Source organism: Strix uralensis, chromosome 5 (assembly GCF_047716275.1).
Source record: "Strix uralensis isolate ZFMK-TIS-50842 chromosome 5, bStrUra1, whole genome shotgun sequence".
Taxonomy (NCBI): domain Eukaryota; kingdom Metazoa; phylum Chordata; class Aves; order Strigiformes; family Strigidae; genus Strix; species Strix uralensis.
In genome coordinates this window covers 40,049,498-40,061,725 of record NC_133976.1, presented here as the reverse complement: position 1 = coordinate 40,061,725, position 12,228 = coordinate 40,049,498, and the positions used below count along the sequence as shown (strand labels likewise).

The 12,228-nt window shown below is 43.0% G+C and overlaps 1 protein-coding gene across 1 annotated transcript; it reads left to right on the top strand.

The window, feature by feature from the left end:
* Positions 1 to 7,666: 7,666 nt before the first annotated feature.
* On the top strand, positions 7,667 to 12,228 carry IL22 (interleukin 22). Its single transcript, XM_074869369.1, has 8 exons — positions 7,667 to 7,767; positions 8,530 to 8,678; positions 9,536 to 9,626; positions 9,709 to 9,966; positions 10,761 to 10,826; positions 10,916 to 11,059; positions 11,285 to 11,350; positions 11,752 to 12,228. The coding sequence occupies exons 4-8, from the start codon at positions 9,763 to 9,765 to the stop codon at positions 11,863 to 11,865; spliced, it is 594 nt and encodes a 197-aa protein (XP_074725470.1). The 5' UTR covers positions 7,667 to 7,767; positions 8,530 to 8,678; positions 9,536 to 9,626; positions 9,709 to 9,762; the 3' UTR covers positions 11,866 to 12,228.

The following is a 12,228-nucleotide window of genomic DNA, read 5'->3' as shown; positions in this document are numbered from 1 at the left end:
GTACAGTGAATGTGTATTGTTTTCTGTCAAGGAAATCTTAGAATCCTTGAAGCAGAGAGACCAAGTAGATAAACAAGGAGAAAGTCAGTTGCCAATAGGAGATGCATCTAAGGAATAAACAGCTTTGGGAGCTTGTTGACATAAGGTCAAGATTTACAAAGCCAGCACATTAATGATGGACCCAGTCAGTAAGTGTTGAATTGAATGTCTTCAGCTGCTGTTTTTCACTGGCACTTTCTCACTGACTGCTGCCAGCTGGGAAAAGGCCTTCCTTTGCACAGTATTCCTGTCAATAAAGTGTTCCCCCAGCAAGCCCACAAAGAGCAGACTTGATTCCAGTCTATCACTTCTCCAAAACTTCCCATCTTGCCAGGTAATAAGCCTGTTGCCTGTCTGGGGGAATGAGAAGTGAGCTCCCAGTTTCTGCTACTGAATCTATTTTTGGATAAAAATGGTTGCTGGTGGAGTAGGGGTTGGAACAAAGTTCTCCCTATTCCCAAAGCTGTGCACACTCTACCATCTTCCTCCTCCTCCATCTGGCCCTCTCTCTCATGGAATGACTTGAGCAGGAGGGATGAAGCATTTTTCTCAGCACTTAAGTGGTTCTCTGGGGAGGTTTTGATGTCCCTGGACATGAAGAGAGTTTTGAGGATTTAGGTAAATGTTTACAGTAGCAGCAAGGTAGTATTTAGGCACTTGCATCCTTTTACAGCTCTGGGATTTCATTCTTTTCAGTCTGAATTTCCAGTGCCTTTTGCGATGCATCAGCCTTTGCTGCTTAAAATGCTGAAATTACCCCTGAAACCCTGAATAGAACAGTTTGAGAAGAATTGATTGGGGCTTTCCAGCTCTGCAGGGAAGTTTGGGAGAACATCTGGGATTGTGGATAATCCTATCCAATTAAAACAATTCTGCTAAAATGTGTTACTTTTGCAATAATATTTTGATTTACTTTCAGATTTTAATGCCTTGGTGAGGTGAGTTCTGAAGCTTAAATGTGAAGTATGTAAATGTCGTTAACCTACAAATGTAAGCAGTCAAGTTTCTTTAACCATCAGAGCTAGACTGCTTTTAAGCAAGGTGTAGGCAACAAGATGTGGTTTTGGGCAATACAGTCTGGATTAAGTCCTAAGGATGTCCAGTGATACTTAAATCACTATGGTATGTTATTGTATAGGGATTTTTCAGCCGTTTTTGATGACTAGATCCATATGTCTTCTATATTGCTCATATGAATCCTTATGTAGTGAGTAACAACCTCATGAAAACAGGTTTGCCTTCACTGATGCCTTGCAGGTAACCTGAGTTCTCCCTGGACCTAAGTGCCACAGCCTGAAACTCAGTGTATGTTGCAAAAAGGTAAAAGGAAGTGAAGTTACTTACCAGCCACCAGCTTTCTCCTTCATTCTTTGAGTCCAGCTACTAAGATGTTTTCCTTAGCTGACTCTTGGCGTCATTGCTTTCTGGCAAGGGATTTCCAAAGGGATCCCAAAAAGGGATTTCCAAATACTATCTTTAATACTTGATGAGCAAATTTATAGTACTTGAAGATGGAGCAGGAAGCACAGCTTCTCTGAACAATTTAGTGTGTGCTTATTTGTATAATATCATACTGCTTCATTATATCTGCCTGTTCCTGCAAGGCTGAGCTGGCACCTAAAGTTCTGGTATCAGAGCAGTTCTTACTGTCTGGTAACATTTGTCAGCAAAGAGCCCCATCACCATCTGATGCAAGTGAAAGTTTTTCTGTGCCCTCGTTGACCAACTTTTAGTGTAGCCTGAAGCAATTTTGTTCCATTACCCAGATGCACACAAATGTGTGATAAAGAAAACAAGCCAAATGGTAATTTTCATGTGAAGCAACCTAAATTAATGTCCTGATTCTAGCAGTCATTCAAACCTTTGCAGGGAGAAGCCTTGGAAAGAGAGGGATGGACGGTGGAGCTGCAGTTAACTCTGGGGCACAGTGAGTTCTTCGGCTTTGCTCTGCATTGAAACCCAGTGGGAAAGTGTTATTCACGTAGCAGTGATCACACTGAAAGCAAAAGCTGGAGAGAGGATAACGGATGGTAGATAACCAAAAAACTCCAGTTTCATAGAAATCCAATTTTTGTTTTTCTTTTTGCTCTGAGTTTAGTGTTGTGTTCAAGGACATCTGGAGTTCCATGTTAAAAATGTGAATGAGCTTCCTAAGTACTCTGATACTCACTACAGTTCATCTGTGTCAGATGTGAACTGACCTTGCGAGGTGTCTCTTTCGCAGGCTGTGTTCTAGAGAAGCTCGTGGAGCAACTGGGCCCTGCCTAGCAGATCTGAACTCGGCAGGCCGAATGTGCCGCATGTGGAATGAGTCCTGAGAAACTGAAGGATGTTGCTCGGTGGTCCTGCAGCATCTTGTTAGGGTGGAGGACTGAGAACTGCACAAGGTTTGCCTGGAGACAGGCAGTCCTTTGGGAAGGCAAGCAAGGCCTGATAGTGTTTACAGCTTACACACCTTTTGTTGGATCAGTTTGTTCCATTCATGGGGCTGGAATAAAAGTATAAGAGCAAAAATACTCATTTGCTGATGTGAGCTTGCTCTTTGCAGGAGGAGTCTGGTGGTACAGTCATGGCAGCAAATCCTCCTTAGTGCAGGCAGTTCTTCAGTGGAGGGGAAAAGGACAACTGAAGCTTTTCACTCCCCACTTTCTTCAGAGGTCTTGATAAAGTCTTCTGGTAAGCGGGTATCTGCTTTGTAAATGTGACTGATTCACATTTATGCCAGCTTACCTTTCCTGAGGTAACTAAGGCAGTGACCTGTGCAGGTTTTGAGTGGGCCTCAAAGCTTTTCCTTTAAACTGTGTTTATATCTGCTATACACACATATTGTATGTGTGTCTGTGTATGTATATACATGTGTGTGTGTATGTATATATAAAAAAAATATTTTTTATTCAAGGTGACTTTGTTTAATACTGCCATGTGCTGGGGTGTTTCCAAAGCACCTACGTCAAGACTTGAAGTAGAATAGATTGACAGGATCCAGAAAGCCTGTACTTCTGGATTTCTCCCTTCCTCGGACCCCTTCTGGTTGCTGGGTTGCTGTGACACATAGGTACAGGCATCTGTGGATGCACGCTGTTCTGGAGAGCCGGGTGCCCATCTCTTACCCCAAGGTCTCTTGGGCTGGGGGAAACCTGCTGAGACTCGGTGCCACCCGACTGGACTGGGTCCATGAGTTCCCAGAACAGTGCTCTCGTGAGGAGTACGCTCTTTGTGTTTCCAGTGGGAAGCTGGCTCCAGCCTGTTTATGTATTTTAGCTTACATGACATGTGGCTAAAAACAGATAACCCAGGAAAACAGCATCCTAATTGGTAGGCTGTAGCTATTTTGTTTGGTCTCCTTTTGGTCCCATAAATCTCCCATTCTTGACAATAGTCACCCTCCAACAGGAAACTCGCTGATTCAGAGGCTCTCCTGGGAGTTGGGCAATAGCATAACCTTGGGCTGGGGAAAGGCTGGGACATGGACTGTTGACTTCCTAGGAATGGAAGATTACTGGAAGACTACTGTTTACAACATGGGAATTGTCACTTCCTTCTCTAGTGGCCCTGTTATACACAATACCTGAGCAGCCAGAGTCTCACTTTCAGGAGGTGGTGCTGAGCTCAGAGCCTCTGTAAAAGTGCTGGTGTATGGACAGTGTCTGGGCACAAGTACTCCACCTTAAATAATACTGCTTCCCTTCAAAATGGCTTTATTTAACTATTCAAGGTGGTGTGGATTCGTTATGTGATAAAACTGATGGTGCATAATGGTGGAGCTATTTCTTAATCTGAATAATTGAGTAATCTGAGTAACTGTCGCTGAATTTTGGATTATAAACCAGCTTGCAAAATTCTGTTCCCAGTTTGAGTGGTTTTCTTTGAGATACACTATGTCAGTAATTCCACTTTGCCATGTCACTGACTCACTGCTGTGCAACCACACCACATTAACAGGAAGCCCAGAAGTTTCAGTTCACCTGATCTGACTGTTCGCAAGACATAGTTGGATATATGTAGGTCACTCTATGAAGTGACAGAGTCTCATAATACATGTGTGATTTTACACTCCAAATTAAAAGAAACAGCCATCTGGTGGAAGGGTTAATAGTGGTGCCTTTGGTGGTGTGGGGCTGTGTGCACTGAGATGGTCTGAACTCTCTTTTCTCCTGTCTGCATGAGCTAGGCTCCTATAAGCAGGTTGTATTAAAACTTGTTTATGCTTTACTCATGTCGACAGCAGTTGTCTAAAGAGGCAGGACCACTGGGCTAACATCTATTATGCTTCCACTGAGACTGGGTTTTGGTTTGGTTTTGTTTTTTTTTTTTTTTTTTCATATTAATCACTGAATCTTTCTGGCACTGCAGTAGAAATTACCACATCAGTGGTCCTGGGGTAGCAGTAATAATGTTGGTAGCAGCTGTACAGTATTGTCTCAATCAAGTCTGAGTGGCTTTCTCTTGGATCTCCACTACATGAATGTTACTGAGGTGAGAATAAAGTTATTTAAACCAAGAGGTTTTGTTTGTCCCAGAATGTAATTTAAAATTGAGACCACAATGAACTATTAGTTTACTTCTACTTAGACTTTTTGATATGAGATATCAGTTTAATGATGTTTATTATATAGCATTTTATAAATAGGGTACCCAGAAATTAAATAACAGAACCAAGTGAATGTAAGAAAGATGTTTGATGAAATATTAGATATATAAGCAAAAGTGTTACTGTCAGAGGAAATGTGTTATTCACTGTAACAAAAGTGTTACTGTCTGGGGAGGTAGGTGAATTGCACATCCTCTGCAAAAAGCCTGAGTCAGCAGTGTCTATACTGAGATCTGACACAAGTCTTTTCCAAAGCCACCTAACACTCCCAGGCTAAGCAATTCTAATATTACTACTCCTTCTCCTTCCACAACATTCACAGTGTCTTACACAACATTAAACCTATCATGAACAAAGCAAAAATATAACAGTCTCTGTGTTGATATCGTTTCCTCCATAGAAAATGAATCCCTTCTGCCATTCCTAATGATCATGCCCAGATGAGACTTGCCTGTGTACTAGGTTGTCTCCATAATGAACGGCTGAATTACAGAAAGGCTTATTTTCAAGTTTTGTAAAGAAGAATCAACTTCCATTACTGACGTTTTCATCGCTGGGCAGAGAGCTGACTAAAATCAGGCTCCACTGGAGCTTGAGCTGAAACATTTTTAAAGTCTGCTTTAATTTTTTCAAGCTTGAAAGTCTAGGCAAAAGCAGAGAACTGGGGTAAAATGCAATGAACTAGCTCACAAATGAGCTGGAGCAAAATGAAGAGAATGAGTGTGACCTGAAAGTTGAGGATATCTCCACATAGATTGCATGTTCAGCTTCAGGCATTATGTGACCTGTGTTGATGTACAGATGTTTAACGGGAGGAGAATTTCATCTCCAGGTAAAAGACCCAAGAGGACAATACAGAGGCTCACTCTTCCACATGCCTACTCTTGGCGATGTTTCTGGCCCAGTGTCTGATCCTGAGGATGTTTCTAATAATTCAATATAGTCCTAGCTGATTGAAAATGTATTAAAGCTCAAGAAAATCCCTGCATGCCAGTGTGCTGGTGATGATACACAACAGCTGAACATCAAAGTACAGTATTGGTTATTCACCTGTGGCCTCATTCAAAGTAAGAAGGAAGTGTCTGTGGCTTTTGAGGCAGACGTGATGTAGAGTTCCAGTCCTCCTCAAAAAATCCTGTCTTCAATATGGGTCAAGAAGTCATTGTCGAGAATATTTAACCGCTATGGTTTCTTAATGAATTAGGGAAACTCCATGTAATTACACTTTAAAAGTTTAGCAGTGAAGTCAGTGGTAGGATAGATGTTTAACTCTTAGGACAGCACCGGAGAGAAAATACAATCTGTGAACAATTTCAAAATTTTTTTTTTAATTAATTATATTTTAAAAACTATGCAGAGGGTACTTTACAGAAGTTCAGAGGTCTTTGGTAGTTTTAATTAAAAGCATAGCAGATATGTTTTCTTGTAAGAATTTTGTATTTTAAACAGTGTTACTAGCCTTAAACATTAAAAATATCATTAAATCTAGAAAAAGTCATAAAATTAAAAAGGAAGAGCACTTTTTTCTCCACACTCTTCTCACTCGCACCTCCTCAACTGAGCTTGGAGAGGTCTTTTTGGGGGTTCATTTTTGTTTGTGTTTTTTGTTTTCAAGAGAACATTGTTTTATAAAGAAAAGCTTGGTACTATCATGTCATGAGACATCAGTAGTTCAGACTCAAAGAGAAATGACTAAATTACCAGTTCCCATACCACTTGCTAGAATACTTGACAATGGTAACATAGGAAAGAATTAGTGAGAAAGATTGCTCTTTTAAGACATGTTCTTCAGACGTGTTTTTTTCCACTTTATTCTTTCTCCCCAAAGTAAGACCCACCAGTGTTGGTTTCAGCCAGGGTACAACATTTTAAAATTAAATGCAGCTTTCCTTCCACTGCTCTCTTCTGCCAGCTCTACAGTTCAGAGCGGCCTGTTTGGGGAGGGGTGTCTAAGTAACCTATTTCCCTGATGTTCACCTTCAGTGCTGGCTCAAGACTTTATTTTTCAGAAGTTTATTGTATTTCCTTCTCAAACAAGAAGAAAGAGAAATTCTTCCTCAACTGCAGCAGAAAACCTTCTGATTCCTTCCTCCCTCTATGGACTTCAGCTGAGAGCTGGAGTAAGATCTAGTGGTAGTGCAGGTTTCTAGCCTTACATTTTTTAGACTTACATCTTTCTCTAGGATGTAATGCTGGATGTGTATCTCCCATCCAGGGTGTGGTGAGGTAGTCAAAAGAGGTGATAGTGGTGACTAGTCACATCCTTGTTCAGTGCAATCTCAGAAATAGCAGACCCTGGGAATAGGAGGCATATCTCCACTTCCACAGAAATTCTCTTGACATGTTATAGGCACTAACTGCAGCTATGACTATGGCTACACCACAACTCAGTGGTAGATCCAGGACCAGCAGCCATCTGGTGGAATGTGGTTGGGAAGAGGCCAGGAGTGGATAGATGAGCACGGGAACCATACAGTCTGCTAAAATTAGTATCCAGCAAGATTTTGAATGTTTGTTATTTTTGGACTGGACCATACTTACAGAAAGATAGAGGGATAGAATATAGGTTGTTACAACTCGCAACTGAAAACAAAAGGTGAAATAATGTGAAGGCTTTAGGAATGTCATAAAAAGGAAATTTGTGGAATATGAATTAATGAACTCACAATATGCATTTCAGCATTTCTGTGTCTGGAAAATAAAGGTGAATATCGGAGGTAGGGAGTTAAACTAAACAATTGAAGCAAAGCTTTTTTAAAGCCTCAGAAGGAGGGCATTGTGGCACAGCCAAAGAGTATTATGACTGAGAGAGGTGGCTAACAACATAGATGAGAGAAAGAGATCCTTATCAAGTCTAACTTAACGTTTTCTGTGAAAATAGGTATGTCCCAGTGATGGTTTCCAATACTAGAGAAGACAGAGGAGATCCTGTAATGATGGCATAAAAGAGGGCAGAAGAAAGATGCAGCATCTAGTTCCTCATCCCTCTGTCTGATGTTGTTTAAATATTCATCAGCAGGTGTGGGAAGCCTGGGACTGGGTGGGCCCCTCACAGTGGTTTGAACACGTGTGAGTGGCACAGCACCTGCTTACCCAGGTCATGAACCCTTCCCATGGGACTGGAGCCACAGGAAGAGGTGAGGCAAGCTGGATCTGTGTCTGACAACAGTAAGTGACCAAAGGGATGGGAGGTGGGATCTGCCAGAAGGGCAGGAGGACTGGGGGTCTGGACCAGGGAGGGTTTGAATGCCCATTCACAGCTTTTGTTCTGGGTTTGGGACTTCTGCTCTGCTGGATGAGCTGGTGGAGAAGTTTGAGAAACTTCAGTTAGAAGCAGACTTTGGTTGTCAGACTGTGTTTAACACCTGGAGAGAAGCTCATGGGAATGCACTTCAGGGAGGCCAATCCTTCAAAACAGCCTCTCTGTCTGGATTTCTCCCAGTTTGGTCTTTAATGTCTGTCCTTTAGCTAAGTATAACTCAGCCTCCCATCTTCTCATTAACCTGCTCCCCCACAGGGCCTATTAGCCTGGCAAATGAAAAATTTATGGAAAAGAGTTTATAAACATGTTTTTGAATAGCTTTGTGATACATTTTGGGTGTGAACTAGGTTGTTGACATCCTGGGTCCTGACTTGCTTTCTACTGCCTGCTGCAGTCAGGGTGCTGTTGGAGGCCAGGCATGGGAATGGGTACCTGAGATGGGCACATGGTGATGATGACTCCAGGGTGAGGGGGTGCAGCTTCAAGGGCTCAGAACTGTGCAGAGCTAATGTGGCAGGTATCTGAGGGCAACTGAGGCAGGACTGAGGCATGGAGAGATGAATTTGTGCTGTGGAGGCATCAGGGCAGGCTAAAGCATAAACCTGGTGCCAGCCAGCCTTTAACTGCTTCCTTTCAGGTATAAGGAAAAGAGCTGAGAATTTCAGCCCACGGAATAAAGCTGATTACGGCTCTTGTTCCAAGCACCTCAGCCACAAGGGATGAAGCCCAGCCCCAGGGATGCTCCTGTTCACTCTCAGAGGCAGAGCTGGAGCCTTGGTTTTCCAGGTCCAAATTTCTCACATTTGTCACCTGTGTGTCTTGTGGGTATTAGACAACTAGGAGTTTACAGTTGTACCAGTTCTGTGTCCTCATGCATTATTGTCTACAGCTGGGTTGCAAATTACTCTCTAAAGAGAGCACAGTTTCCCTTTAGCACCCTGCATAATATTTCAGACTGAGGGTGCGGCACTGCCTTTACGTTAGCAGAAAAGGGTCAGGAATGTGGAAATCACCTGGATAAGTAAGTTCATGACCACAGGTCTCGTCATTACACCTGGTTAATGCCTGGAATACGGATATTTTTTTTGAAAATGGGAATTTGGAGATCAGGGATGTGATAAATGCAGTGTTGGTCCTACACATTTTCTGACCTCTTAGAGAGGATTGCACAGTGATGGGCAAATGGCCAGTGACTCCAGTGGGCCACTGTTTGGGAGAGGGTATTTGCAGGGTAGAACCACATGTGGGTGGCCAGTGCTTTGGGTTTGGTGCAGTCTTTGACCACATGTGTACACCAGTCAGCAGCAGCAGAGCACCAGTCTTTCACCACAGAAGATGAACAAAAATTTATATGTTACGTTATCTGCCATCAAATTGCCAATTCAATTAGTGTGTTACAATCAGGACAGGAGGCACAAACCCATAAACTTCTCAAATGTTTTTATGCAAAAAGAATTCAGGATTCCTGCCTTGGTAAAAGCCCCTGCTTTGCCCTGTATTAAAATTTGGTTTATTTTATAAGAAACTAAATATTACAATGGCCTTGAAGTTGTATTTGTGGGTTTTGCAGTGGTTAGGTAGTTCTCAGAAGAGGATACTGGAAAGTAAGAGACTTGCTGATGTCATTTTTATTTCACCAACAGTACCCGAAAAAAAAAAGCTGAAAGAGATGTTGGTGGCCCTATATAAGGTGCACCTCACCTCCTGCAGAGCACATCAAGAATCACAGCAAAGGTAAGGCTTGCAGCCTTTGTGCTTCTCTCACTTTGCCTTGCCCGCTCTCTCTGATGCTACTAACCCTGCTCTCTCTCATCAGTGCTGAGTGCTGTAGCTGCAACCTGCTGGCACAGACGACTTTGGATTGTGAGCCATGGCCTCCCTACAGACCTTGACCAAAAGCTTCTCAGGATGGGTCATCTGCTGCTGCTGTTGCTGTCTCCCTCTTCTTCTCACCAGCCCTCTGCCTCCAAATGGAATAGGGGTGACTTCTACCACCCATCATGCCTGCAGGCTCAGGAAGATCAACTTCCAGCAGCCCTACATCAGGAATCGCACCTACACCTTGGCTAAAATGGTACAGTAACCCATGTGTCCTTCATGGTGGGATCTGAGGACCTCCTTCTCTTCCAGTGCCCTGGCTTCTCACCTTTGGCATTCCTCTCTCTTTCTCATGCCTTTCTCCAGAAAAATACGTGCATTTGCAGTAAGGTAGAGCTTGGGTGTGTGGAGTGGGTGTGTTGCCTGCTGGTTGAGTAGCCTGGGGGAAGCTGCTGCCTCTCCTCCTCCTGCTCCTCAAAGGAAAGGCAGCCCCTGGGACAGCATAGCTGCTTCTCTCAAGTGGCTGCTGCTAGACTGGGACAGTTGTGAAACATGAGCTTAAATGTCTCTGTCTGCCCAGTCCATTTGGACCTGGGCCTGCCCGTGACACCAGCCATGGCCAGACAGCTCCTTGGGCAGAGCTCTTACAGTGCTCTGCTTGGACAGGTTTCTTGGTTGCTCTTACCATCGGTGGGTCCCCACAGTGTCTGCTATCAAGTGCTGCAGCACCTCCCAGCAGCGCTGTGGGCCACCCTGAGGTCGGCCACCTGCGGCATCTGGTTTAGTCATCATAACCACTACGATATCTGACGTTTAAGAGGGGGACAGTAATTCAGAGTTCTGCTTGTTTTCCAGTGATACCGACCTTGAATCTCACTCCATTAAGGGTAGAAAGACACAATGTCCAAGCTTATCTACCTGTAACAGACTGTCTATGGTGTCCATTCCATCATTTAATCTGCAGTATTACTGATGAAAACCTTAAGGTTTATTATTAATTTTTAGGTAAGGTTCCCATCCCCACCTGACATTTCCTTTTTTTCCTCTCAGGCCAGGGTCTCAGATGAGGACACAGACAACAGGCTCATTGGGCAGCAGCTCTATGTTAACATCAAGGTAAGCCTTACACCAGGAGGCTGCTCTTTGCATCCTTCTGCATTGATCTGTTGCCATGATTTAACATGACCACTTACCTGCATACATAGGAAAACAACCGCTGCTACATGATGAAGAGGATTGTGGAGATTGTAGTGGAAGATGTCCTCCTTACGAAGGCCAAGGGCCAGTACCCATACGCTGAGGAGGTGGCACACTTCTTGGCATCCCTGACCTCGGAGCTGAGCAGATGTGTGAGTAGTGTTGGGTGTCTTTCCCTCCTCTGAGTCATGACTCTTGTTGCTACTCCTGAATCTCAGAATGCTGCAAACAGCAGCTAAAGGCAGTGATATGAAGGGAAACCTCAGATGAAAGATACTGAACTCGAGGTTGATAGAAAGGTGTGAAAAAGGAAAAAAACCACATTGATGCATACAGCTGCCAGTGTTATGTCTGGATGTGTTCTTTTTTTTTTTTAGAAATTCTCGGGACACAGAGAGCACATTGAAAAGAACCTGGAAGAAATGAAGAGCAAAATGAAACAGGTACATTTTTTCACAACATTTAAAAAAAGCTGTTCCAAATCCCAGTCATTTAGTTGGATTAAGGCTGACGTAATTATGAAACAAACTCTGGAGATTATTTAGGAGGTGAAGCCTGCAGGGGCATTAAAGAGATCAGTGCTGTTTCCACTTCCAACCCTCCTTCACTTGTCCTGTTAACTCTCTGCATATGTTATGGTAATTTAAACCTTCAGAAGTCACATTGCAGGTAACTGTATACACTAGACTAGATTTGAATGAGATAGTTTATATTTTATGGTATAATGACTCTAATAGAACTACTTAAGAGAATAAGTAGTTTCAATTCAGTTTCTGTAACAAGCCCAATTTCAATTTTCTGAGAAGTAGTGAGATGCTAAAACTTACATTCTGCTCTTTTCTAGTTGGGAGAGAATGGAAAGACTAAAGCCATTGGAGAACTGGATTTACTGTTTGACTACATAGAAAATGCCTGTACTGATGCCCCGAAGAAGGGAGGGAACAAGAAGAAAAACTGAAAGAATTTCAGATCAGGCTTGAAGAGATGTCTCTGAAAAACTCTTGCTGTAACTCAAATTGATTAATTGTTGTGGACAAAAACCCCTCACCCACAGATGCAGTATATTTTTCACTTGTGCCGAAAATAGCAAACTAAGTGGGCACAGACAGGATGTGTATTGCTGCCGCCTTTGAAAATGAAAACTCCAGGACAGTGTTTGCAGCTTCATTTCAACACAGGGCACTAGTTATTTTCAAAGGCATGCTCCTGTCCTCCTCATCTCCATAGGAATAAGGCAACTGTTTCTGTATTTTATATGCTGAGATTTGGAACCTATGAATGAGCTTTGGTTAAGGTAGGCAGTGATATGTAGCCAGGATGT